General features: G+C 47.0%; 3 protein-coding genes across 5 annotated transcripts in view; 1 reads left to right on the top strand and 2 right to left on the bottom strand.

Moving 5' to 3' along the window:
* Positions 1-27,981, bottom strand: part of TSPEAR (thrombospondin type laminin G domain and EAR repeats) — a 250,187-nt gene that overhangs the window by 80,940 nt on the left and 141,266 nt on the right. The window contains exon 2 of the mRNA XM_017888692.1: positions 6,422-6,642. Coding sequence (XP_017744181.1) covers positions 6,422-6,642 — 221 coding nt within the window. The remainder of the gene's footprint in view (positions 1-6,421; positions 6,643-27,981) is intronic.
* LOC108539811 (keratin-associated protein 10-1-like) lies at positions 12,500-13,774 on the top strand. Its single transcript, XM_017888726.1, has one exon. The coding sequence runs from the start codon at positions 12,506-12,508 to the stop codon at positions 13,433-13,435; it is 930 nt and encodes a 309-aa protein (XP_017744215.1). The 5' UTR covers positions 12,500-12,505; the 3' UTR covers positions 13,436-13,774.
* On the bottom strand, positions 18,266-19,255 carry LOC108539803 (keratin-associated protein 10-1-like). 3 transcript variants are annotated; one of them, XM_017888712.1, is made up of 2 exons: positions 18,653-19,255; positions 18,266-18,529 (listed from the first exon to the last, which is right to left on the bottom strand). In XM_017888712.1, exons 1-2 carry the CDS (start codon positions 19,253-19,255, stop codon positions 18,266-18,268), a joined length of 867 nt encoding a protein of 288 aa, XP_017744201.1. The 3 variants fall into 3 exon arrangements, with proteins under 3 accessions (XP_017744201.1, XP_017744203.1, XP_017744202.1); XM_017888714.1 differs by having other exon boundaries at positions 18,266-18,559; positions 18,911-19,255; XM_017888713.1 differs by having other exon boundaries at positions 18,266-18,697; positions 18,935-19,255.

Raw genomic sequence — 27,981 nt, 5'->3', positions numbered from 1 at the left:
CGAGTCATACTAGAGTTCTGCAGACCAAAAGCAAGTTAACTCCAGACAGAAATTCAAATCCACGCAGAAAAACAAAACAACAGTAAAACTAATTATGTAATCATAAAAGGTAGTACAAATGCGTTTTTTCTCCTTTATTCTCTTAACTGCTTTTTAAAAAGCAATATAAAAATGTGTATTTGGTATTGTTTGGCCTATAACAACAATACCAACAACCTTTACCTTTTAACATGGCCCTCAGGCATGGTGGTGAAAGGGCTGTTCAGTGTTCCTAAGTGCAAAAAGGCTGTGATATGCCTTATAGAGAAAATAGAAATGTAAACATATAGAAATGTGATATATAGAAATATAATATATTTGACAACAATAGTACAAAGGAGGTACATGGAAACAAAGCTATATTGTGTAAAGGAAGTTACTGAAGATAGAATGTGAATCCACAGGAAAAAATGAAGAGAATCAGAAATGATAAAAAGGCTAATATAACAAATGATATAAATATTTACTTTTTCTTTCTTCTCTAAGCATTTTAAAAGCCATAAAATTATAAAAGTAATAAGTATAACAATATATTGTTGGGTTTTAATATCTGTAGATGTAATATATATAACAACAAGACTACAAAAAGGGCAAAAAGGAAAAGATTTGTATAGGAGCAATCTTTTTCTATCTCACTGGTATTAAGTTGGCACAAATCTGAAGTTGATCTTGATAAGTCAAAATAAGTATATGGTAAATCCCAGAGCAACCACTAAGGAAAAATGAAAGCAGTGTCATGGAAAAACATTAAAGAAATCAAAATGCTACTTTAGTAAATATTCACTTAATGTAAGAGAAAGTAGTGAAGAAAGAACATAAGGACAGTGATAAAAAAGCAAAAACCATAAAACCACAGAACCATATAAAACATATGGGAAATAAAAAGTAAACTAGTAGACATAAATCCAACTACAGTTGATTTTCATTGTTAGTAGTAATTACATAAAGTCATTGCAAATACTGAATTAGGAAATAATATACCATTGTTCCTAGGGGAAATACAGAGTTTGGTTCTTGTAATCCTCTGGTCACAGTTTCAACTATCAACATATAATCTTGTGTTATATGTGTTTAATAATTATTGTTTATTCATTAACATTGAACTCGGCCAACAGTACTACAACTTATGCCTTAACAAAGCTTCTCTAACATACTTATTTTCTCTGTAAGGCACATCACAGCCTTTTTGCACTTGGGAACACTGAACAGCCCTTTTACCGCCATGCCTGAGGGCCATTTTAAACAGTAAAGACACCCAAAAAATCACAAAAATGTGAAAATGTGGCATTAAGTAGATTACAAAAAAAATACTTATTTACAATATGAGAGCTGAAGCAAGAATGCAGAGTGTGCCTTGTTTAACCTCATCTGGGAACATGCATTTTGGGAGACTCAAAATTCTCACTACTCTGTGCATGTCAATAAATAACCACAGAAGTGCCACCAGTATTTCTTTTGAGATTACAAATTAATTTTAGAGAGTAGCTGAATGTGCAAATACAAAATTCATAAAAAATGAGGTCAATTGTATATCAATAATAACATTAAATGTAAATAGATTAAATAACCCAATCAAAAGGCAGAGGCTGTCAGACTGGATTAAACAGAAAACAAGATGTAACCAGATGCTCTGTAAAGTAGGCATTCTTTATATTCCAATATACAACTAGATTGAAAGTAAACAGAAAGAGATAAATTATACAAACAACAACCACAAGAAAATTGGAGTAGTCCAACTGCTCTCCGATAAAATAAATTTTAAAACAAATATTGTTATTAGAGATGAAGAGGAACACTTTATACTCTGAAAGGTCAACCTATCATGAAGGTATAATAAATAGAAACATGTGTGCAAATAATAACAGAACACCAAAATACATGAAGCAAAAGCTGACAGAAATGAAGGGAGAAATAGACAAGTCAACAATATTAATTGAATAGTTCAACACCGTAATTTCAACAATGGATAGAATAACTAGGTAGAAGATCAACAAGGAAAAGGAAAACTTAAATACAATAAACCAGTAAAGTCCAGCAGACATCTTTAGGCTATTCCACCTGATGACAGCAGAATATACATTTTTTGAAATGCATATGCAGTATTGTCTAGGATAGGACATATGTTAGGCCATAAAATAAACCTCCAGTAAATTTAAAAGGACAGAAATAATGCAAAGTATGTATTCTGACCACAATAAAATAAAATTAGAAATCAGTAATAGAAAAAAACAGAAGAAACACACAAATATGTGAAAATTAAACAGCACCCTCTTATATAACCAACCAACAAGTCGAAAAAGAAACCAAAAGGAAAATCATAAAATACATCAAGATGAATGAAAATTAAACCCAAAATACCAGAACTTATGAGATGCAGGGAAAGTATTGCTTAGAGAGAAATGTATAGTTGTAAATATCTGTATTAAGAAAGATCTCAAATCAATAACCTAACCCACTTTAAGATGCTGGAGAAAGAAGAGCAAACTCAAAGCAAGCACAATGAAGGAAATAATGAAGGTTAAAGTGGAAATAAATAAAGAATTAAACCAATTCTTTACAAACTCTTTCAAAAACTAAGAAGAAGTATTACTTCCTAATTCATTCTATGAGGCTAGTATTATTCTCATACCATAATCACACAAAGACATCATAAGAAAAGAAAACTGCAATACCACTGTCTCTCATGATACGAATGCAAAATACTCAACAAGATACTAGCAAACTGAATCCAGCAACATAAAAGAAGAGTTATACACCATGGCTAAATGGGATTTATCCCTGGGATGCAAAAAATCAACTAATGTAACACAACATATCAACAGAATAAAAAACAAAAATAGCATGATTATTACAATAGATGCAGAAAAAGCACTTGATAAAATCCACCATCCTTTCATGTTAAAAACACGATAGAGCAGGACACTTGCTCAATTTGTTAAGGACATCTATGAAGAATACACAGTTAACATCATACTTAGTGGGAAAAAATAAAAAGCATTCATATTGGAAAATAAGAAACAAATTATCGCTATTCACATGATCTTATATATAGAAAATCCTAAGATATTCAGTAAAAAACTGCCAGCTCAGCAAGGTTGCAGGATACAAAGTCAACACACAAAAATCAATGGTATTTCAGGCCAGGTGTGGTAGCTCACATCTGTGATCTCAGCACTTTTGGAGGCCCAAACCAGCCTGGCCAACATAGCGAAACCCCATCTCTACTAAAAATACAAAAATTAGCTGGTCATGGTGGTGTACACCTGTAATTCCAGCTACTCTGGAGGCTGAGGTGGGAGAATCGCTTGAGCCCGGGAAACAGAGGTTGCAGTGAGCCGAGATTGCACCACTGCATTCCAGCCTGGGTGACAGACTAAGACCCTGTCTCATAAATAAATAAATAAATAAATAAATAAAGGTATTTCTATATATTTGCAATGAACAAGCCAAACATGAAATTATTTATAATAGCATCAAAAAGGAAAAAAATACATAGGACTAGATTTAACAGAAGAATTATAAAACTTACACTCTGAAAACTATAAAACATTATTTTTGTTTTGTTAAGGAAGATGTAAATCAATGGAAAAGCATCTTCATGAATCTGAAGTCCATGATCCACTCATGTTAATATTGTTAGCATGACAATACTCCCCAAGTCAATCTACAGATTTGTCCACTCTCAAGCTAACTTCTCTGTAGAAATTCACGAGTTAATTATAAAATCAATATGTAATTACAAGGGACCCAGAACAAAATTTAAAAAGAGGAACAAAGTTGAATGACTCATAGTTCCCAATTTAAAGATTTACTACAATGCTACAGTAACCAAGACTGTGTGGTACAGATATATAAGACAGACAAATGAATGAATAAAGTAAAATTGAAAGTCCAGAAATAAACCCACATATCTGTGGTCAATTTATTTCTCACAAGGTTGTCAAGACCATTCAATGAGGAAAAAACTATCTCCTTAGCAAATGGTATGGGGGCAACTGAATATCTACATACAAAAGAACAAAATTGACCCCCTACCTCACACCATATACAAAAATTAAATGGACTGAAGACTTACATGTAAGTACCAAAAGTATAAAACTCTTAGAAGAAAACATAAGGGTAAATCTTCATGACCTTGGATTTGGCATTGGATTCTTGGATATGATACCAAAAGTACAAGCAACAAAATAAAAAATAGATAAATTGAACATCAACATAGTTTAAAAGTTTTGTGCTCCAAAGGACTCTACCAAGAAAGTAAAAGAAAAACCCACAGAATGGGAGCAAATATTTGCAAATCACATATCTGATAAGGGGCTCATCAAATATATAAAGAATTCTTTACAACTGAACAATAAGAAGTCCATTAATCCATGAAAAGCTGGGCAAAAAATTTGAATGAACATTTCTCCAAGGAAGATGCACAAATGGCCAGTACACACACATGAGAAATGCTCAACACCACTGTTCATCAGGGAATTGTACCTCAAAACCATAATCAGACACCACTTCATGACCTTGAGGATGGCTATAGCCAAAAAGTCAGATGACAAGTGTTGGCAAGACTGTGGAGAAATCACAACCATTGCATACTGCTGGCAGGAATGTAAAATGCTGCCAGCAAGTTTGGTAAACGGGCTGGTAGTTCCTCGAAAAGTTAACCACAGGATGCAGGCTTCCACTCCTAAGTGCATACATAGGAGAAATGAAAACACACGTCCACACGAAAGTGCACACAGGAATGCATGAATGCCTGTAGTAACGTTATTCTTAACAGCCAAATGGTGGAAGCAATCTACATGTCCACCAGCTGAGAAAAGGATAATCTCACTGTGGCAGGCCCATACCATGGAGTATTATTGGACTGTAAGAAAGAATGAAGTGCTGACACAAGCTGCAGCATGGATAAAACTTGAAGACATTCTAAGCAAAAGAAGCTAGTCACAAAAGAAATACACCCTACGATTCCCTTTACAAGGAACATGCAGGAGAGGCAAATTCCTAGAGACAGAAAGGAGAGTAGTTCGTGCTTAGCGCTGGGCTGATGCAGGGTCCAAGGTGATATTTAACGTACGGGCCTCCTCTGAAGTGAGGAAAGTGTCCTAAAATTGCTTGTACATATCTGTGAATCTACCAAAAACCATCAAATTGTACACTTTAAATAGGTGAATTGTAGGGCATGTGAATTACATCTCAATAGAGCTGTTAAAAAGTCCGAGGCATGGCTGGGCACGGGGATCACACCTATAATCCCAGCACTTTGGGGACTGAGGCAGGAGGATCGAGACCAACCTGGGCAATATAGTGAGATCCCATCTCTACACAATTTTTTTTTTTTTTTAAATTCGCTGGGAGTGGTGGCACACAACTGTGGTTCCAGCTGCTTGGAGGCTGAGATGGGAGGGTAGCTTGAGGTAGCTGCAGTGAGCCATGATTGTGCCACTGAACTCCAGCCTGTGTTACAGAGCAAGACTCAGTCTCAAAATAAATAAATAAAATGTTAAAAGTATGGTGCATGACAGAAAGTAGAAAGATAAAGCAGAAAACAGAACCAGTCTTTTAGGTGGTCCACGTATTGGAGTTGTCCACATAATGAACATTGGAGCCACGCTCGAGAAATAGCTGAGAAGATGAAGACTTTAACCTGAACATTGGAAGTTATATTTAAAAAATGGAAGTTATGGAACTGGAAAATATTGACACTGAGAACTCAGTGGTTGGGGTTTACAGCAGGTTAGAAGGAAGAGGAGAGAGGATGGGTGCATATGTAGAGACCAGCACGGAGTCACACTCAATGGAATATTGCACGGCCAGAGCAGCCACTGCTGGAAGAAGGGCTTTTCCTTTCTTAATCAATGATGCTGAATTGGAAATGCAAATTCATTTTTATTTACTTCAGAAGGACCTGCTGCACAGATATGATGTGCACTGTCCCAGAAACCATGGGGAGGGGACAGAGACAAACATTATTGTCTTCGCTTTCCAAACCAGTAGGCAGAGGATGGAATGGGGCTTACCTGTTAGATTTAGGATTGATAGTGCTTTAAGTGTTAGATAAATGGGTCTACGAAGTGTACCTTTTTAGATGTGATTTTATTGTTAGTGCTTCCTGCTGAAGGATGTCAATGTAAAAACTCTGAGCACTAGACCCTCAATTGCAGGAACTGGCTGTGCAAACCCCTAGCAAATGGTCACACAGACTCTCACATACTGCCAGTGACAGGGACCTCATTACCTAGCAAGGCAAGCCACTCTCGATCCCAGAGAAACCCAGAGAGTCCTTGACAAATGCCGCCCCTCAACCTGTGCACGCGTTGGAACTGGGAACCTCACAAGGAAAAATCACGCTATTCTAACACGAAGCGCAGAAAGTGCCACTGACCTTGGGTGGAAGACTGGGAACTCTCAAGGTTACAACGATGGAAAATTCTTCAGGGAAGAGGTCACACTGGGAGAAAATCCTGGATGCAGGGAAGCTCATGACGTGGGGGGCGGCTGCCGAGAGCTGGAGTCCCCGGGCACCGTGAACCTGAACTATCCTGATCCCGCTTGTGGCGCCATCAGAAGGGACCACCTCCGCCAGGATGTCCAGGGGGCGCAGGTCTGTGGCAAAGAAATCACAGGTAGATTAGGCCAGGACACCCCCAAAAGTGGATACCCATGACAGCCAACATGTATGGGGCATCAGCATGGCTGGCTCTTTACACAGCACTGCAGCCCCTGTGAGCTGTGAACTGCGGTTATCTCTGTTTCAGTGGCGAGGAAACAGAGGCACCATGAGGCGTGCCCGTGTGGCCTCCCCCACTCCTCCTCCTGCTCCTGGGGGATCTTGCATGGCTGCCTCTGAGCTGCAGGTGACATTCCACCAATGGCTGCTGTTTTCAAGTCGGCAGCCAGGCACTGTGCAGGGTGAGCTGTGCAGGACGAAGGAAGGAACGCATGGCCCCACCGCAGCCATGGGGACCCCAAAGGAAACGCAAGAAGCGGCTGGGAATGAGACCAGCAGGACCAGGCTCCTGTCTGTGGCCTCCCTTGGTTCCCTGCGCTCCCCTCGGGCACTATGGGAGACTGGAGCTGCCGTGGAGCTGGCGGTGCCTTCCCCTCATCCTCCTCTGGGCATGCCGGGGGAGCGGATAAGCTCCTGGGGAACCTCGGATTCACAGTTCAAAGTTGGTGGGAACATACTAGATGGGCTGGCCTGGCCTCCTCTGAGGCCGGGTGACAGGGAGGAAAATGGGGAGCGCGGAGGGCATTTGGGGCTAGCAGAGGCCTGCAGACCAGATCTCTGGCCCAGGCCGAGTGGCTGGGAGCAGAGCCTGAGGCTGATGCCTGGACCCTCCTCGGCCTAGCCACTGCAGCTGGCCCCAGCCTGGATAAATGCCAGGGCGTGGCTGAATGAAGCAGGTGTTCCCGGAGCTGTCTCCCTTGGTCTGTCAGTCTTGCTGAGGGGCCTTCTGCCTCAGCCTGGCATGGAGGTGTCGGGTCAGTCCGCTCTGGCACTCAGCCCTCTAGGTTCATCTTCCCCCACGTGCCTGTCCTGGCTGGCATTGTGCAGGGAATGTCATGGCTTTCCTGTAAAGGTCCTGGAAGGGCTTTGGTCAAAGATCTCCAGCAGAGGCCTTCCTCCCGCACCTGTCTGCGTGTGGCGGGGCCCCAGTGAGCAGCTGGAGAGCAGGACTCCAGTCCAGGCCAGGAGGAGGCAGCCTTTCCTTGCACCGCCATGTGCTCGCAGTGCCACAGCTGCAGTGACACTCGGGTCCTCTACGTCCTCCAGAGAGTGTGAGCACCTGGGATGGAGCAGGTCTGCAGAAGAGCATGCCTAGAAAAGCATCCCCGTCTGCACACAGGGTGTGAAGGGCACTTCTTTGTTAGAAAAACCAGATGTGACCCAGACGTGCAGTGCAGGAACAGCCGGCAAAGTGGCCGTGAGCATCCTGGCTGCAGGATGCTGCCTGGGCCCGGGCCAGGCACAGAGTGGGAAGATGTGACAGGGCACACCATGGGCCAAGGACGGAAAGGACGCAGAGGGTCCTGTGGTGGGGGGTGTGTGACCCACAGTACCGGAGAGTGTGGGGACACACAGATGGGGGGAGCACTGTGAAGAGGGTGGCCTGCTTTAGGACAGGAGAATGTATTATTATTGTTACTATTTAAGCAATTAAACACAAAAGGTAGAGTGTGAGGAGGCTTTGCCGCTTCCTGGAAAGACCCTGTGCTATAAAACATGCCACGACATAGGGACAGCAACAGTGGACACTGTGTGTACAGAGGTCTTTGTACAGGGACCACACCCGAGGGAGGCCACTGTGTGTGTCTGGGGGGTCCCAGGCTGACTCTGGGAGGATTCTGGCATCTCGGTGTGGAGGGATTCTGTGCCTCAGGGCTCTGATGTTGGCCCACGCCTCAGGCTGGCAGGGGTGGGGGATGAGACTCCACATTCTGTGGCGTTGTGTCCTGGGTCCCCTGGAGAGAACGGGTCTCTAACTAAACCCCATGCACCCTACCGCCCCCTCCCCCCAGTCTCAGAGAGACCCTGCTGCATAGCACTGCCTGGTGCTGGGCTCACCCCCGGGGGTTTAGCTGGAGCACAACCAGGGGCCACCTCCTCATTGAGGAAACATGGGGGCCACCACCCAGAAGGTGTCCTGCCCAGCACTCAGGATGAGCCTCTGCCCTGCTGAGCCCAGGGATAGACAGTCAGCCCATCACTTGCTGGGCTTTGGCAATCAGGAAACAGAATCCTGCCCATCCCAGCAAGAGCCTCTCCCTCCACTGTTTAATTAAAATAGCCTCTCCCTGGCTCCGGACCCCACGCTTGCAGTCCAGCCAGGTTTCTTGTGTGCCTCTCAGCCTCCTGGGAGTGGAAACCCAAGGGCAGATGAGTCCCTGACACAGCCTCAGCAGTGCTGGGTGGGGGCCGCTGGAGGTTGACCCGCCCTCACAGCCACCTTGTGGCGCATCCTCCTTGGCTCTATCATCTGTGAGACATGGCTCCAGAAGCCTGGAATTATGGAGTTTTAGAAGGGACTGCAGAGATTAGCTCATTTACAGCCTCAGGCACAGGCCGGGTACAGCCACCGAGGATGGAGGAGGGGGCCGAGTGCTGCTTTGAAAAGAAGGAAGGTATTGAATCCAACATAGGAGCTTTGCCTTGAGAAACTAGAGAAAGACGAGGAAATGGAACTCACAGCAAGCAAAGGGAAGGATGGGGCAGGAGTCCGTGCAATTGAAAACAAAAGGAAAATAGAGGAAATTGATTAAACCCAAGCTGGTTCTTTGAGATCAAACAAATTGATAAACAATATGGAAAACAAAAGGGGATATTGCTAAACAATTGTTGGAAATTAAAAGGCTGATAAGGGAACTCCGCAAACAACACCACGTGTATCTCTTCAAAACCTCAGATAACGTGGACCAATTCCTTGATAGGCGCAAATACCAGAACTCATTAAAGAAGAAAAGATAACTCGGAGGTCGAGTATCTAATAAAGGACACCTTCCAACACAGAAAAACTACAATTTCCTGGAAAATACTACCAGTCCTTTAAAGAAGAAAAAATGTCAATTCTACATCATCTCTTTCAGAAGATAGAAGAGGAGAAAATACTCACCAACTCTTTTCATGAAGGCAGTGTTACCAAACCAGGCAAAGGCATTGCAATAAGAGAAAACTAGAGACCAACCACCCCCATAAATGTAGACACAAAAATCCTCAATAAAATGTTAGCAAATAAAATCTAGCAACATGTAAAAAAGACAATACGTTGTAGAGATGGGGCCTGGCTATGTTGCCCAGGCTGATCTCAAACTCCTGGCCTCAAATGATCCCCCTGCCTTGGCCTCCCAAAGTGCTGGAATTACAGGCATGAGTCACCACACCCAGCCTAGAAGGGAACTTTTCAAACCAGATAACACTAGTCTGGAAAAACCAGCACCAACACGATTCTTAGTGGGGAAACCCCTCCCTCTAAGATCAAAGGGTGTTAGTGCACGTGCTGGCCTCCTTGCTCTGTCTGCTGGGAGGGCTGGAAAACAACACCCCAGTGGTGTGAGCACACCTTGCTCCAGATCTTGGTTTCTGAATCCCTTGGTCCACCAACAGCAGGGTTTCCTGGAGAAGCATCTGATTCCACGGATGAAACAGGGCAAATCTGAGATGAACTTGAACCCAAAAGTAAGAAAGGTCAGGGAGGGGCCGGGCGCAGTGGCTCACACCTGTAATCCCAGTGCTTTGGGAGGCCAAGGCGGGCGGATCACAAGGTCAGGAGATCGAGACCATCCTGGCTAACACGGTGAAACCCCGTCTCCACTAAAATACAAAAAATTAGCCGGGCGAGGTGGCGGGCGCCTGTAGTCCCAGCTACTCGGGAGGCTGAGGCAGGAGAATGGCGTGAACCCGGGAGGCGGAGCTTGCAGTGAGCCAAGATCGTGCCACTGCTCGAGCCTGGGTGACAGAGCGAGACTCCGTCTCAAAAAAAAAAAAAGAAAGGTCAGGGTGGGGCAGCGTGTTGAAAGAGCACCAGGACCAAGATGAAAGAACTTGAGGGCCAAAGTTGGAACCACTGCAACCGCAAAATACATAGTGATGATATTGGAGTGTAACTCAAGTAACAGATCAATATTCTTTAGTCCACACCTAGGTAAATAAATAAGGAAGCAAACAGACATCCAGAAGAGCCCGACAGCTCCTCCTCCTGGGAGAATTTCAATTAGCAAGTGTGGAAGGAGCAGGGCAGGGAGGAGAACCCTCAACAGCGCCCCACAGGGGCTGCACGGGCCAGGCTCCCGGAGGGCGCCAACACTACCGGGCAAACGCCTGGGCAGATGCAGGACAGCTGCCAAGTCTCAGACATGACCAATTACAGAGGGAAACGGCGGCACCGCGAGGGATGGGACGCGGCCGTGTTGCCTCCGTGCCCCGCGTGCACTGCTCCTGTGGGATTCCTCCCCCAACGCGATGCCCGCTGTGACCACGAGGAACCTCAGGCAAGTCCACACGGAGGGGCGTTCTACAAAACACCCAACCAGTCAAGGTCGCTGAGGCCCAGGAGAGACTGGGCGACAGTCACAAACCAGAGCAGCTGAGGAGACCTTGCGGCCAGCGCCATGTGGGGTCCTGAGCAGGGCCCGCGGGAAGCCGGTGCACCTGCTTAAAGCCCGTCCTGGGTGGGAAGAAACAGACCAGCGCCGCTTTCTCAGAGCTGGGAACTGACCTGCGGTGGCATCGGGAAGCTGGTGAAGGGTGATGCAAACTCCACTTTTCAACCACTATTCCCTAAAACCATTCCACGACGTCAAGCCACACCTCACAAGCAAAGGCTACCGAGTGCCTGGTGCTGGGCACCTGCTGTCCTGTGCTACCCTCGCCGCCCCTCCATGCTCCACCTGCCCCAGACCTGAGTCCGCGAGAAAGACTCCTGCTGTACCTGCCTTCCCATCCCGGGTTCTGCTCCCGCACCCACCTCCTCATCCCAGGTTCTGCCATGGTGTCTGCTTGCTGTGGATTGAATTGTGTCCCTCAAAAGGTGCCAAAGTCCTGACCCCTGGTACATGTGAATGTGACCCTATATGGAAATAGGGTCTTTGTAGGTGACAAAGTTAAGAGGAGGCTGTTAGGATGGGCCTTACTGCAATATGCAATATGCTTTGTGTCCTTATAAAAAGGGGAGATTTGGACACACACACACACACACACACACACACACACACACACACGGAGAAGCTGTGTGAAGATAAAGGTGGAGCTCAGGTGAGCCCACTGTAAGCCAAGGACCCCAAAGATAGCAGCAGCCCACAGGAGTGAGGGGAGCGGGGTGAGACAGCGCTCCCTGCAGCCTCGGAAGGAACCCGCGCTGTCCACACCTCGATCTCAGACCTCTGGCTTCCAAAACCATGAGACAGGGAATTTCTGTAGTGTGGCCAGCCAGTTTGTGGTACTGTTTGTCACGGCAGCCCAAGGAAAGGAATACATTACCGCATACAAATCATGACTCACGTTATCTTTATTTAGAACCCAAACCAACCTCTCCCTCACCTTTGAATCACAGAGGCACATGATCTTGTTCAGCAGCCGAGAAACCCAAGGCCCAGCGGAGCCACCCGCAGGCACCCGCTCCCCATAGCCCGGCACACACCCAGACCACGTGAGCCTGGGGAGCAAAGCAGCACAGCCTGACCTGCACCTCGGCTCTTCCTCCCGAGTCTAAAACACACACGTGCCCCAGGCCAGTTCCAAGTTTTGTAAACGGAGCAACAGCTCTTGGGAAACAAAAACACAGCTACTGTGTGTGCTCCTGGAGCTGGCTGCACACCCCAACAAGGAAGGGAGGGCTTGCTGAGCCTCCTGTCTGGACGACACGTGCCAGGGAGGAGTATAAAAGCCCCAGAAACCCAAGCACCTCAATCACTCCCTCACCCACTCCCTCCCATCTCGCCCAGCTCAACCCCCAGCACTGCAGCGTCCACCATGTCCGTCTGCTCCAGTGACCTGAGCTACAGCAGCCGTGTCTGCCTTCCTGGTTCCCGTGACTCTTGCTCTGACTCCTGGCAGGTGGACGACTGCCCAGAGAGCTGCTGTGAACCCCCCTGCTATGCCCCCAGCTGCTGCGAACCCCCCTGCTATGCCCCCAGCTGCTGCGCCCCGGCCCCCTGCCTGACCCTGGTCTGCACCCCAGTGAGCTGTGTGTCCAGCCCCTGCTGCCAGGTGGCCTGTGAGTCCAGCCCCTGCCAATCAGGCTGCACCAGCTCCTGCACACCCTCTTGCTGCCAGCAGTCTAGCTGCCAGCTGGCTTGCTGCACCTCCTCCCCCTGCCAGCAGGTCTGCTGCATACCCGTCTGCTATAAGCCTGTGTGCTGTGTGCCCACCTGCTCTGAGGATTCCTCTTCATGCTGCCAGCAGTCTAGCTGCCAGCCAGCCTGCTGCACCTCCTCCTCCTGCCAGCAGGCCTGCTGCATGCCCGTCTGCTGCAAGCCTGTGTGCTGCAAGCCCATCTGCTGTGTGCCCATCTGCTCTGGGGCTTCCTCTCTGTGCTGCCAGCAGTCTAGCTGCCAGCCAGCTTGCTGCACCTCCTCCCAAAGCCAGCAGGGCTGCTGCGTGCCCGTCTGCTGCAAGCCTGTGAGCTGTGCGCCTGGGAGCTGTGTGCCTGTTTGCTCTGAGGCGTCCACTTCATGCTGCCAGCAGTCTAGCTGCCAGCCGGCTTGTTGTACCACCTCCTGCTGCAGACCCTCCTCCTCCGTGTCCCTCCTCTGCCGCCCCGTGTGCAGGCCTGCCTGCTGCGTGCCCGTCCCCTCCTGCTGTGCCCCCACCTCCTCCTGCCAGTCCAGCTGCTGCCGCCCGGCCTCCTGCGTGTCCCTCTTCTGCGGCCCTGTGTGCTCAGGTCAGAAGCCCAGCTGCTGATGGACACGCCCCCAGTGCCAGCCAGGCTCAGCTCCCACCTGGAAGCTGATAGTCAAGTCCTGAATTGCTCCTGCACTTTGACCATTTCCCGGTGTCTGCTATTGAGCTGGACAATGGAAGAACTGAATGTCTATACTCAATGCTGCAGCCCTTTTTTGGGGGGGGGATGCTTCTAGAAAGTTCCCATGGCAGTGGCCTCCCCTCCATATCTCCCACTTCTCGTGAGGGTCAGCTCAGCCTTGACCCATGAGGTCTCTGTCCTCCTGGCTTAGAGCCCCAGAGCCTTCTTTGGAGGCCCTCAAACTGACCAATAAAGACCCTGAGACTGCAATGGCGCTGGCATCCAGGTGTGTTGATCGATGCCTTGGCTGGAACTCATGGCCACGGTTTTCTCCTTTGTGCACAACCCTCTGCTGTCCTTCAGTCCCCTGAGTGTTCTCCTGTGTCCATGGGTGTGTGGCTTCCCGGGGTCCAGGCTAGACGGACATGGGCAGGGGGGAGCCTTGCAGCCCTTTGGCCATTTCAGGCCCTTGGGTTTGTCCCTAACCCTCCTGTGTTGTTTGTCATGTCATAGTTCTTTTTGCTGATTTGCTTTTTAAATTCTTCTTCTGCACAATACCTGTCAAGTAAGAATGGTGTCTTCTAGCACCATGCTTGCCCAGAGCGTATCCAAATGCCCCCCAGCTTCAAAATCAGTAATCTTCATCAACATTGCCTAAAATCCTCTCTTGTGCCCTGTGCAGACATCACTGGCATGGTGGGAGGAACATAGGCTGGCAACTGGAATCGGGTCTCTGTCGCTTCCACACTGTGTGAGCAGAATCATCTCCTCGACCCTCCAGCCTCTCTAAGGTCAGAGAAGTAGGACTCCCTCTTTCAGGTTTCCAAATGGAGTGGCAAGAATGACAGACAGCACGTGTAACCACAGTGAGCCCAGGGCCAGCAGACTGGCCAGAGCAGGATGGGCTGAGGAGTTTTAGGCATTTTAAGAAGTCTTTTAAAATTATATTTGGAATAATGATGTGTTGTAACCACTGGAAGAAGTGCCAACGATTCCAATGATTATAAAACATACTCATAAAGCAATGATGATAAGATCAGAAAGAATTTCCTTGCACAGGTGTCAGAGAGTGGCCCGGGAACTCAGCTGCAGTGGAGGTGGAGTTGTGAGGACAGACCCAGAGCACTGGCCACATGGAGTCACAGTCCTGGGGTGGAAGGGAGTGCACAACTCACTGATGAACAGACACACAGATGTGCCAGGGCAAGTGAGAGTGGGCACCACTCACGGGTGAACAGACACATGGATATCCCAGGGCAAGTGAGAGTGGGCATCTCACAGGTTAACAGACACACAGGTGTTCCAGGGTGGGTGAGGGTGCAAACCTCATGCGTGAACAGACACACGGATGTGCCAGGGTGGGTGAGAGTGGGCACCTCATGGGTGAACAAACACACAGATGTCCCAGGGTGGGTGGGTGAGGGTGCAAACCTCGTGGGTGAACGTGCCCATGGTTTTCAGCAACACAACTCAATGTGTTGACTGCAACCCATGGAACCAGACAGTTAAAAATAACTCCAGAGAAGGGGGATTCTGTGGAAGAGTCTTCATTAAACTACAGTGCTATTTCTCTTCCCGTGAGCTGAGAACACTGCTGGTCGAGGTCCTCTGTGTCTTTACCAAACCTCACTCTGTCTTCAGAATCTTCATTAAACTACAGTGCTGTTTCCCTTCACATGAGCTGAGAACACTGCTGGTTGAGGTCCTTTGTGTCTTTACCAAACCTCACTCTGTCTTCAGAAAGTAGTTTTCTAGGAGGTGTATAGAAAAGTTGAGAAACCACTATAAAACAAGCTGACTTAGGGGATATTTATACAATATCCCATCCAACAACAGTGGGATGCACCTTGTTTAAAGTGCACATGGAACATCCACCAACATAAACCACCAGAGAGACCTGAGAGCAAGTCTCAGTGTCCTCAGGAGGGATGAAATGACAGGAGGGCTGAGTGTGCTGCTTGACCACACAGAATTGGAAATCGTTAACAGAAAGATATTTAGAAAACTGCCACATACTTGGAAATTAGATAACACACTTTAAGACCTATGAGTAAAAATATAAATCACAATGGAAATTATGAAATATCTGTAATAAAATCAAAATGAAATCACCACATATCAATACTTGTGGGATGCAGCCAACAAAGGATGTAGAGGAAAATGCATAGTAATTTGCTTTATTAGAGAAGAAGGCCTAAAATCAAGTATCTGAACTTCCAGCTTAAGAAGCTAAAGAAGCATATGTTGAACCCCAAAATAACTAAAAATAATAAAATAATCAAGAATTTTAAAACTCCACTGTGTTTGTCCATTTTGCACTGCTTTAAAGGAATACCTGAGACTGGGCACTGTATAAGGAAAGGCCCATTGCTATCTGGCTCCTGGTTCTACAGGCTGTACAAGCATGGCACCTGCTCAGCTTCTGCTGAGGTCTCAGGATGCTTTACTCATGGTGGAAGGTAGACGGGGAGCAGGCATCACATGGTGTGAGAGGAGCAAGAGAGACAGAGAGGAGGAGTGCCAGGCTCTTGTGAACAACCAGCTCTCCATGAAGTAACAGAGCAAGACTTCACTCATTATTGTGGGGGTGACACCAAGCCACTCATGAGGGAGCCATCCCCATGACCCAGTAACCTCCCACCAGGCCCTGCCTCCAACACGGGATCACGGTTCAACATGAGATTTGGAGAGGACACACATCCACCGTATCACCTACCAAATAAGTGGACAAACAGGGAAATAAATAAAACCAAACCTAGTTTTTTTTAAGAGACCAATGAAATTGGCAAATTTCTAACTTTACCGATCATTATAAAACAAGAGAACAAATAAATTACCAATATTAGGTGTTACGGTTTGGCTGTGTCCTCACCCACATCTCGTCTTGAATTCTCACATGTTGTGGGAGGGACCTGGTGAGAGGTCATTGAATCATGGGGGTGGGTCTTTCCTGTTCTGTTCTCATGATAGTGAATGAGTCTCACAAGATCTGATGGTTTTATGCAGGGGAGTTTCCCTGCACAAGCTCTCTTCTCTTGTCTGCCACCATGTGAATTGTGCCTTTCACTGTCCACCATGATTGTGAGGCCTCCCCAGCCATGTGGAACTGTGAGTCCATTAAACCTCCTTCTTTTGTAAATTGCCCAGTCTTGGGTATGTCTTTATTAGCAGCCTGAAAATGAACTAATACATTAGGAATGAATAAAACATTCCCACTACAGAATCTGGAGATATTTAAAGGAAACCAAAGAAATAATGCAAACAACTCTCAATACATTCAACAGCATAGATGAAATAGGCAAATGACGGGAAATGTATAATTTATGAAAATGGATACAAGAAGAAATAGAAAATCTGAATAGTCCTTTATCAATTGAAGAGATTGGATTCATAATTAAAACCCTTCCCAAAAAGAAAATGCCAATCCCAAATGGCTTTGCTATCGAATTCTACCAAGCATTTAGGGGAGAAATAAAACCAATCTAACCCAAACTCTTCCAGAAAACCGTGGGGTAGACGCAGCGTCGGCGAGGGTGCTAGGGATTAGGGGACGGAGGTTGAGGCCTCACGGGTGGCAGGGGCTCCCTTTGTGGGCTCTGGCCATGGACACAGGCACCTGGGATGAGAGGGGGACTCACGGGGGAACAGCCGCGCCTTGGCCCTGAGATGGCCTTGCAGGGAGGGGAACTGAAAATTTACTCGTTGAGGACAGTTGCCTACTTACTAAAACCGTTCCAGCCACCACCGCAGCCCCTGGAAGGTCATGCCCCCTAGAAAATCCCCAAGGTCTCAGCAGGGCCTCGTCCACCTGTGCCCTCCAGTGTCGCCCATGTCAACCTCACCTCAGAGGGGCCTGATGCACGGCCCTACAGGTGTGAACTCTGGGTCCTGAAAGCCCAAGTGGAACCTGGTGTCCCCAGAGGAGGACCTGGGGCAGTGCCGGTTTTGGGGAATCACGTGCGTCCATCCACCCACTCCATGATGCTTTTGTCCCCATCGAGCCCCTTGTCTCCTACGCAGGTGCAGCACCCCTCACTCTCCCCTCGCATTGCTGCTAAACCGGCAGAACCCTGGGGCAGGTGGCACAGAGAGAGTGACCGGGCCCGGAGGCTGCAGTGCCTGGACCCCAAACCAGCTTCCCGGCAGGTGACCCTGCAGGGTGAGCTCACCCAGGTGGGACAGTGCGTGGGATGGTCCTGGGGTCTGGAGAGCCCCATAGCCCAGGGCATGGCAGTGAATGACCAGGCTCGGGAAAACCTAGGCATGGAGACTGAGCCGGGACTGAGCCTTCCTGGGTGTGGCCGTGAGTCCCACCTGGTGTCAGGTGAGTCCCTGGAGGAGTCAGGCCACTGTCCCCTGTGACTTTTAGGTTAAGTCGCTCATTCCTAGAAACAGTCATGGCTGGAGGAGACCAATGTCAGCTCAAAACCGTGTGTCCCCAGGAGCACAACAGGAAAAGAGAATCAGGTGACCAAGGGGAATTTATTTGGGAGCAGGAAGAGGTGCTGACATGTTCAAGTCAAGGCCAAGTGACCCGAGGCAGAAAAGCTGGGAGGGAGGACAGGGGACCCAGCAGGCAGGTGGGCACCTGCTATGAGGCAAGAGCTGGGAAGCTGCGTGGATGGGGGCTCCTGGGAGTAAGGAGGGGGAGGTCACCTCAGCACACAGGGGCCCCGTTCCAGGTGGGGGCAACCTCTAACCCGAGTCAGGACCAGTTGGCCCTGGGGATGTGTCCATCAGCCACTGGACTCCTGGCCCAAGCCGAGTCCTCAGCAGGCTGGGCGGGAGCACACGGGGCGGCAGAGGAGGGACACGCAGGAGGCCGGGCGACAGCAGCTGGCCTGGCAGGAGGAGGCAGGGGCACAGTAGGAGGAGACGGGCACGCAGCAGGTGGACCTGCACACGGGATGGCAGAGGAGCGACACAGAGGAGGAGGGTCTGCAGCAGGAGGTGGTGCAGCAAGCCGGTTGGCAGCGAGACTGCTGGCAGCATGAAGAGGAATCCCCAGAACAGGTGGGCACACAGCAGACAGGCTTGCAGCAGATGGGCACACAGCAGGATTGCTGGCACGGGGAAGAGGTGCAGCAAGCCGGCTGGCAACTAGACTGCTGGCAGCATGAAATGGAACTCCCAGAGCAGACGGGCACACAGCAGACGGACTTGCAGCAGACAGGCTTGCAGCAGATGGGCACACAGGAGGACTGCTGACACGGGGAAGAGGTGCAGCAAGCCGGCTGGCAGCTGGACTGCTGGCAGCATGAAGAGGAATCCCCAGAACAGGTGGGCACACAGCAGACAGGCTTGCAGCAGATGGGCACACAGCAGGATTGCTGGCACGGGGAAGAGGTGCAGCAAGCCGGCTGGCAGCTGGACTGCTGGCAGCATGAAGAGGAATCCCCAGAACAGGTGGGCACACAGCAGACAGGCTTGCAGCACACAGGCTTGCAGCAGACGGGCACACAGCAGGTCTGCTGGCAGGGGGAGGAGGTGCAGCAAGCCGACTGGCAGCTAGACTGCTGGCAGCACAAGGGTGTGCAGGAGCTGGTGCAGCCTGATTGGCAGGGGCTGGGCTCACAGGCCGCCTGGCAGCAGGGGCTGGACACACAGCTCACTGGGGTGGAGACCAGGGTCAGGCAGGCAGCCGGTGTGCAGCAGCTGGGGGCACAGCAGGGGGGCTCGCAGCAGCTCTCTGGGCAGTCGTCCACCTGCCAGGAGTCAGAGTAAGCGCTGGAGCAGATAGACATGGTGGACGCGGCCATGCTGGGGTGGGAGGAGGTGAGCTGGGGGAGGTGTGAGTGAGTGAGTGTGGGAGTGAGTGAGCGAGTGAGTGAGCGAGTGAGTGAGCTGCTCAGGGCTGTGGGGCTTTTAAATCCCTCCCTGGCGTGTGTTGTCCTGACAGGAGGCTCCAGAAGCTTCTCTTCCTTGTTGGTGTTTAGAGCTGGTGGCTGGAGATGCGTCATTCGTGCTGGTTTATCTCTTTGTTTTCCCCTCATTAAACTTGTGTGTATGTTGCAGGGCTCTGTTTCTTCATCAGCTTTTATTTTGGCCCCAGAAATGTGGTGGAAAATATTTCAAGAAAGCTTTGTTGAGTTGAGGTTTTAGAGATGAAGACTTCTCTAAAGGGAGGAATTCTAGTTTCACCTACCCTGTGTTTGGACTGACTGGATATATTTTATTACTTTTAGCATATTAAAATATAAATATGTAGAAAAATATGCATCTCTTATAAAACGCAACTGGCACAGAGGGTAAGACGAAGCTAAGTGGCCCTCCCTTCCAACCCCTCGTGCCTTGTAAGGGGAAGAGAGTCGGTACCTGGTGGATCCGCGCTTTGCCTTTGTCTCTTCAGCTCTTCCATGCCACCCTCAGAGGCCTCCCTGCTTTATTTGAAGCTGCACTCTGGGTTTTCTCCATGTTTATTTCATCATGGTGACAGATCAAGTATTTTTTCACATATGGTGATTTTAGGACATACATTTTAAAATTTCTTTCTTGCCCGGCTGAGCACGGTGGCTCACACCTGTAATTCCAGCACTTTGGGAGGCCAAGGCAGGCGGATCACAAGGTCAGGAGATCGAGACCATCCTGGATAACACGGTGAAAACCTGTCTCTACTAAAAATACAAAAAAATTAGCTGCGTGTGGTGGTGGGTGCCTGTAGTCCCAGCTACTCAGGAGGCTGACGCACGAGAATGGTGTGAACCCGGGAGGCAGAGCTTGCAGTGAGCCAAGATCGTGCCACTGCACTCCAGCCTGGGTGACAGAGTGAGACTCCATCTCAAAAAAATAAAAAATAAAAAGATTTCTTTCTTGCCTAAAAATGTACTCAACTTTATCCTCACACACGTATGATAGTTTAGCTGGGTATATAATTCTAGTTTTAAATCAGAATTATTATTATTATAAATAATAATAAAAAAATCTGTTTTCTCAAAATGATGAACCCATGTCACCATTTTTCTGTGGTGTCCATTGTTGCTGATGGAAGACTGAGGCTGGTCATTTGTCGTTTTTTATAGTTTGCCTCTCTCTCTCCGCCCCCCCCCCTTTTTTTTAACTCTCTGGGAACATTTGGTTTTCTTTTTATTCTTGTTTTGTTTCTATGAGTATGCATTATTTTACTTTCTGTGGTTAGAATTCATTGAGCCTTTCAATGTGGAGACTCAGGAAGCATCTTGCACTCTTAAAAATAACTTATCTCTTGAGGTCTTTCCTTTTGTGACTTTGATTTTGTCTCATGATGAATGAAATACATTTTTGGCTCACTGTAATGATGTTATGTTGAGCATTTAAACGTTTTCCCCTCATTTCACTGGACATCAGTTAAGCTCTGCTCATTGGTGGCAGTTCATTTGATTTTCTGAGTAAAATACTATTTTATTCTAGGGCACTGAGGTCCTGATCCAGTTTACATCCTAATTTGTTTCCATCTGTTTCTCTTTTCTACAAATATATAAAGGATTTTAAAGAGCCTCCCTTTCTCTCAGACAATTTTGATTTTAGTTTTTATAACTCTTTGAATATCCTTTCAGTGATTAGTAGAGGTTGTGGAAGAACTGTAGGCTTAACCTACTTTCTGGGACTGAAGGACTCGATGCTCCTTTTAGGAAATGACAGGAAAGCCAGGAAGGCTAGGATGACTTTGTATTAGCGGGTGTGCTACAGACACACACAGTTCAGGTGTAGTCGCCACATCAGCCACAGTGTGAGGGGCGACTCTGCAGCCCATTTTGACAGACACAGAAATGCTGAGAAGATAAGTCACCTTGAAAGAGGATATCTGGCCAGCAGTGAACCCAACAACCAGGAGCTCTCGCTGCTTTCCCTCGCAGCCATAAATGGCTCCGTTCCGTCACACAGCTCCAAGAAGAGTGTGTGCTTCCTCAGTGGGAGGCAGGGAGGGAGGTGGTCCTGAGCCAGGGGGATGTGGTAAGGCTGACATCGCTTCTGGGACAAGCCCTGGGGTCTGTATGATAATTTGCTTTGCTTTTCCCACCGCTGTCTCTGGCAGTCTCCTTAATTGAATGGGCATGGTAATTCCTCATCTCTTTATTTCTATTTGTGATCCACGCCCTCTGTCATTCCCTTCTCCTGGTGTCTGAACCACCCATCACTGTCCAAAGTGTCTTTCCACCGTCATTGCTGTGCCCACAATACCTCCAGGTTCTCAGTGTGGCCTATCTAAGTCCACACGCTGCACTCAGTGGAGACGTGTCTTTTTGGATCATGGAACTTTTCATGGGGCCACCACAGTAGTTCCACAATCGAATGATCACACCAATTTCTTTCTCCTTTCTCTTTCTTCCTTCTTTCTTTCTTTCTTTCTTTCTTTCTTTCTTTCTTTCTTTCTTTCTTTCTTTCTTTCTTTCTTTCTTTCTTTTTTCTTTCCTTTCTTTCTTTTCCTTTCTTTCTTTTTCTTTCTTTCTCTCTCTCTCTCTTTCTTTCTCTCTCCCTCTCTCTCTCTCTTTCTTTCTTTTTTTTTGATACATAGTCTCACTCTGTCACCCAGGCTGGAGTGCTGTGGTGCTGCAGTCCCCGCCTCCCAGGTTCAAGCAATTCTCCTGCCTTAGCCTCTCGAGTAGCTGGGATTACAGGTGTGGGCCACCACACCCAGTTAGCTTCCTTCCTTCCTTCCTTCCTTCCTTCCTTCCTTCCTTCCTTCCTTCCTTCCTTCCTTCCTTCCTTCCTTCCCTCCCTCCCTTTTCTTCCTTCCTTCCTTCCCTTTTCTTCCTTCCTTCCTTCCCTTTTCTTCCTTCCTTCCTTCCTTCCTTCCCTTTTCTTCCTTCCTTCCTTCTTTCCATCTCTCTCTCTCTCTCTCTCTCTTTCTTTCTTTCTCCTTCTTTCTCTCTCTCTCTTTGTATTTTTAGTAGAGATGGGGTTTGGCCATGTTGGCCAGGCTGGTCTTGAACTTGTGGCCTCCAGTGATCCATCCGCTTTGGTCTCCCAAAGTGCTGGGATTACAGGTGTGAGCCACTGCACCCGGCCAGATCACATCATTTCTTAACTCAAGCGGACACTCTGGGGATCTGAGTGAGCTGCAGAGATTAAATGGCCCTGGCTAGGGGAGGGAGGTGATGGGAGGGAATGTGAGTCTGGAGGGCAGGGTGGCCCACGGCTGTGTCTTCTGCAAGTGACACACATTTGGATTCTTCTTTTCTAAAACGTAGTCTTTTGTTTTATTTGACTCTCTTTCGTCATGGCTGGCTGCCCAGCACAACGCTGGAGACACGATGACAGCAGTCCTCTGGTCTTATTTCCAAAGTTAACAAGAGCACCTCCCGCAGCTCCACACTAAGCCAGCGTTTGCTGGTGTGTGACACAGCCTTGGTCTCAAGCATGCAGTGTTTTTTCACTCTAGTTTACCAAGAATTTTGCCTCAGGCTTTTAAGGAAAGAGTGAGTTTGTTCGTGTGTGTGTGTGTGTGTGTGTGTGTGAGAATGTGTGTGTATTAATCTACTGAGAGCTCCAGTGGCTTTTCTGCTTCTATTTTATGAGTATAGTTAATGATACCCTTTGTAACTTTTGATCTAAGATATACATTACTTGATAATGGCTCATTATCCCCTTTTTCCCAGCCTTATTGAGATATAATTGACAAATAAGAATTATATAAATTCAAGGTGTACAACATGACGTCTTGAGACATGTACACATTGTGTGATGATTACCACGGTCAAGCTAATTAATATGTCCATCACCCACGCAGTGACCTTTATTTTGTGATGAGACATTTAAGATGGACTCTTAGCAGATTTCAGTGTTACTGCGTTGCATTCTGTGTCATGGCCGACTGTCCCCATGCTGCACACGAGGTTTCCAGAACTGACTCATCCCGCACAGCTGAACCTGTATCCTGTCACCAACATCAAAGTGGATGAAGCACACAGTTCTCGCACACCTGTATTAATAATCGCTGAAAGGATATTTAAAGAGTTACGAAAATGAAAACTCCCTGCACCCCCAGTCCCTGTGAGCCCCCACTCTACTCTCTGCTTTGCTGAGCTTGGCTCTTTTAGATTCCACATATAAGCGAGGTCTGCAGTATCTGTCTTTCTGTGGCCTGGGTCACTTCTCCTAGCATAGTGTCTGCAGGTTCATCCATGTTGCCACAAATGACAGGATCTCCCTCCTTTCTTTCTTTTTTTTTCTTTTTTTTTTTTTTGAGATAGAGTCTCGCTCTGTCGCCCAGGCTGGAGTGCGGTGGTGTGATCTCGGCTCAATGCAAGCTCCGCCTCCCGGGTTCACGCCATTCTCCTGCCTCAGCCTCCTGAGTAGCTGGGACTACAGGCACCCACCACCACGCCTGGCTAATTTTTTGTATTTTAGTAGAGATGGGGTTTCACCATGTTAGCCAGGATGGTCTCGAGCTCCTGACCTCATGATCCACCCGTCTCGGCCTCCCAAAGTGCTGGGATTACAGGCGTGAGCCACCGCGCCCGGCCTCTCCCTCCTTTCTATGGCTTTCTATGGCTGAGTCGTATTCCATCATGCCTATACACCATATTTTCTTTATCCACTCATCTGTTGATGGACACTTATGTTGCTTCCGTATCTCGGCTGTTGTGAATAGTGCTGCAGTTAACATGGAAGGTCAGTATCTCTCTGAGATCTGGCTTTAATTTGTCTTGTATATACAAGATTGCTCATCACATGGTAGTTCTATTTTTAATTTGCTGAGGAGCTTTGATACTGTCTTCCATAATAGCTGTATGTAACAGCTTAGTTTTTCTTTAACGTAGGCACATAGAATCTCTTACTTTATCTTTTTAAATGGGATTGATTTACAGTCCCCTCTCCCTCTCTCTCTCTCTCACACACACACACACACACACACACAGTTGTTCCTGGTTTTGGCATCAGGATGTCACCAGTCTTACTAGAGGAATCCAGAAGATCTCTGGCTTCTTCTGAGCTCTGGAATATCTCATGTATCACAGGAAGGTCTTATATTGAAGGCTGATGATATACACCTTTAAAACATCTGAGTCTGCCTTCTGAAGAATATCTTTCAAGACCATTTCCATATTTTCCTGGACATCATTGTATTAAAATGTTCATTTTATTATTCAGTATTGGTAATTTATATTTTTTAGAACACAGTACATTTCATTTATATTTTCAAATTTTAGGATAATATATATCCATGCTACTTTCTTTTACATAAAACAAAATCTCTGAATCTGTGGACATGTTTCTTTTCTATCTTTAATGTCTGCTTGTTTTATTAGACTGTATTTTATTTTCTTTAGATTTTCCTTGATGAGCATCTGTGGATTTTTGTGGACATTTGAAAAGAGGGGGTCGTGTTCCTTCTTGTTGGAGATTGTTGAGTAAAAGTTTCAGAAAGCGTTGTGGGCGGTAAACTTTCTGGATCCCTGTTGTTTAAGAACAGCCTTCCCGCTGACACCTGCCACAGCAGAGTCTAGGTGCGGAATTACTTCCCTCCGCCTTAGTAGAGGTTGGGCCACGAATGTGTCTCCTATTTGCACAGCTTTAATCTTCTTGTGAAGCTTTTGCTTCTTCCAGAACCTGGCACTGTTCTCTCCTTCTTGTACTTCATTTATTTCACCAGACCCCTCCCCAGTCACTGTCATCAGCTGTGTTCATGCCCTCGGTCCCATCTTCTTTTAGTTCAAGGAACTTTTATTCCCATATAAGTTTGATGATTTTCTTCCATTCTTGGCTTCTCTCCCTGCTGTGATCCTGGTTAGGATCACAGACCCTGAGTCTCCTGGGTTCATCTCCCTTAGACCTCAGGCTTTTCTTGGCTTCATCTCTTTGTCCTTCTGCATTGGGTCTCAGTCAATCATTTTCTGAACTGGGGGTCATGGTGTCAGCTCTTCTGCCTTCAGGGTCTGTTATGTAAACTGTCATTGAGTTTCATATGTTCGGAGTGTCATGATTTCAGTCTCCAGAAACCCAAGGTGTTTTCCTTTCTTCTCCTTCTCCTTTTTGTTAGCACTCTCTTCTTGTTTCATGGAGTAACGGCCTCTTTGTTTCCTGCATCATTGTTTGTTTAGACTTTGCTTCTCTGTCATGCTGTGATTTCTTCATGTATCTGAGGACCCTTAGTTGTTGTTCACATTTTTAAGTGAGGGTCTAAATTGTTTGGGTTTCATTGCTGAAAGGTTCTCTGCGTGTAGACACGTGTATTCTTCTCACAGAGCAGACACTGGGGCTCTCAGGAGGGGGCCTTGTCTGCCGCTGGCTAAGTACAGGGGCTTTGGTTCATTTTGGCAACCAGAACTTCCTGGGGTGAGGTCTTTTTCTCTCCATACTAGGACCCAGTCTGGGAGCCTCCTGGGCCACCCCTGCCCTGCCTAGCTCTTCTGCTGGACTCAGGGCACCAGGTGGTTCTTCTTTAGAACTCAACCCTCAGTTAAAGAAGCCTGAGTGCCCATGGCCGTCCTCCTGTGCTGTCCCTGTGTCAGGGTCTCCAGGAAAAACCTTTGTCTTCAGTCCTGCTTCTGCCTTTCTTGCTGTTGAATTTTACAGTCAAGAAAATCTGATCTTTTTGTCTTGTCTGTCCCAGAAAATCCTTACTGACCTGGTCTGCAGATGGCATGCCTGTTTTCTATCACTGTTCTGGCACCATTCATTTTTATTTGGATGAAGGGGAGATGGAGGCATTGGCGAGTAGCCAGCCCAAATAGGGCTTAGGCTTTTAAAAAAAATTTACCAAGAGAAAATTCACAAGCCATGAAGCTCACCTGCTGCAAGGACATATTCCATTTGTTTTTAGCATATTCCCAGTGTTTCTCAGCCATCACCAATATATAATTTTAAAACATCCCCCCCTCCAAAAAATCACACCAATCAGCATCACTCCCCATGTGCCCCTCCCCCAGCCTCAGGCACCTACTCATCTACTTTCTTTCTCTGTAGATTTGCCCATTCTGAGCCTTTCATACAAACATAATCCCACCAGGTTTCATACCAGGGATGCAGGGATGGTTTAACATTCACAATTCAACAAATATGATATACCACATAAACAGAATTAAAAACAAAAATCACCTGATCATCTCAATAGATGCAGAAAAAGCTTTTGACAAAATCCAGCATCTCTATGATTAAAACTCTCAGCAAAATCAACATACAAGGGATATACCTCAATGTAATAAAAGCCATCTATGACAAGCCCACAGCCAACATAACACTGAGTGGGGAGAAGCTGAAAGCACTCCCTCTGAGAACTGGAAAAAGATAGGGATGCCCACTCTCACCTCTTCTCTTCAACATAGTACTGGAAGTCCTAGCCAGAGCAATCAGACAAGAGAAAGAAATAAAAGGCATCCAGATCAGTTCAGAGGAAATCGAACTGTCACTGTTTGCTGATGATACGATTGTACACCTAGAAAACCCCAAAGACTCCTCCAAAAAGCTCCTAGAACTGATCAAAGAATTCAGCAAAGTTTCCAGATACAAAATTAATGTACACAAATCAGTAGCTCTCCTATACATCAACAGCACCTAAGCTGAGAATCAAATCAAGAACTCAATCCCTTTAACAACAGCTGCAAAAAAATAAAATACTCAGGAATATACCTAACCAAAGAGGTGAAAGATCTCTACAAGGGAAACTACAAAGCGCTGCTAAAAGAAATCATAGAAAACAAACAAACAGAAACACATCTCAGGCTCATGGGTGGGTAGAATCAATATTGTGAAAATGACCATACTGCCAAAAGCAATTCAATGCAATTCCCATCAAAATACCGCCATCATTCATCACCGAATTATAAAAAAAAAAATTCTATAATTCATATGGAACCAAAAAAGGGCCCGCATAGCCAAAGCAAGACTAAGCAAAAAGAACAAATCTGGAGGAATCACATTACCTGATTTCAAACTATACTATAAAGCCACAGTCACCAAAACAGCATTGTTTGTATAAAAATAGGCACATAGACCAATGGAACAGAATAGAGAACCCAGAAATAAACCCAAATACTTACAGCCAACTGATCTTTGACAAAGCAAACAAAAACGTAAAGTGGGGAAAGGACACTCTATTCAACACATGGTGCTGGGATAATTGGCAAGCCACATGTAGGAGAATGAAACTGGATCCTCGTCTCTCAACTTATACAAAAATCAACTCAAGATGGATCAAGGACTTAAATCCAAGATCTGAAACTATAAAAATTCTAGAAGATAACATTGAAAAACCCCTTCTAGACATTGGCTTAGGCAAGGATTTCATGACCAAGAACCCAAAAGCAAATGCAATAAAAACAAAGATAGCCGGGCGCGGTGGCTCAAGCCTGTAATCCCAGCACTTTGGGAGGCCGAGACGGGCGGATCACGAGGTCAGGAGATCGAGACCATCCTGGCTAACACGGTGAAACCCCGTCTCTACTAAAAAATACAAAAAAAAACTAGCCGGGCGAGGTGGCGGGCGCCTGTAGTCCCAGCTACTCGGGAGGCTGAGGCAGGAGAATGGCGTGAACCCGGGAGGCGGAGCTTGCAGTGAGCTGAGATC

The sequence above is a fragment of the Rhinopithecus bieti genome, unplaced genomic scaffold (assembly GCF_001698545.2).
Source record: "Rhinopithecus bieti isolate Rb0 unplaced genomic scaffold, ASM169854v2 scaffold_18153, whole genome shotgun sequence".
In the NCBI taxonomy this organism is placed as follows: domain Eukaryota; kingdom Metazoa; phylum Chordata; class Mammalia; order Primates; family Cercopithecidae; genus Rhinopithecus; species Rhinopithecus bieti.
Note: the sequence above shows the minus strand (reverse complement) of the source record. Positions and strands in the feature narration are given on the sequence as shown.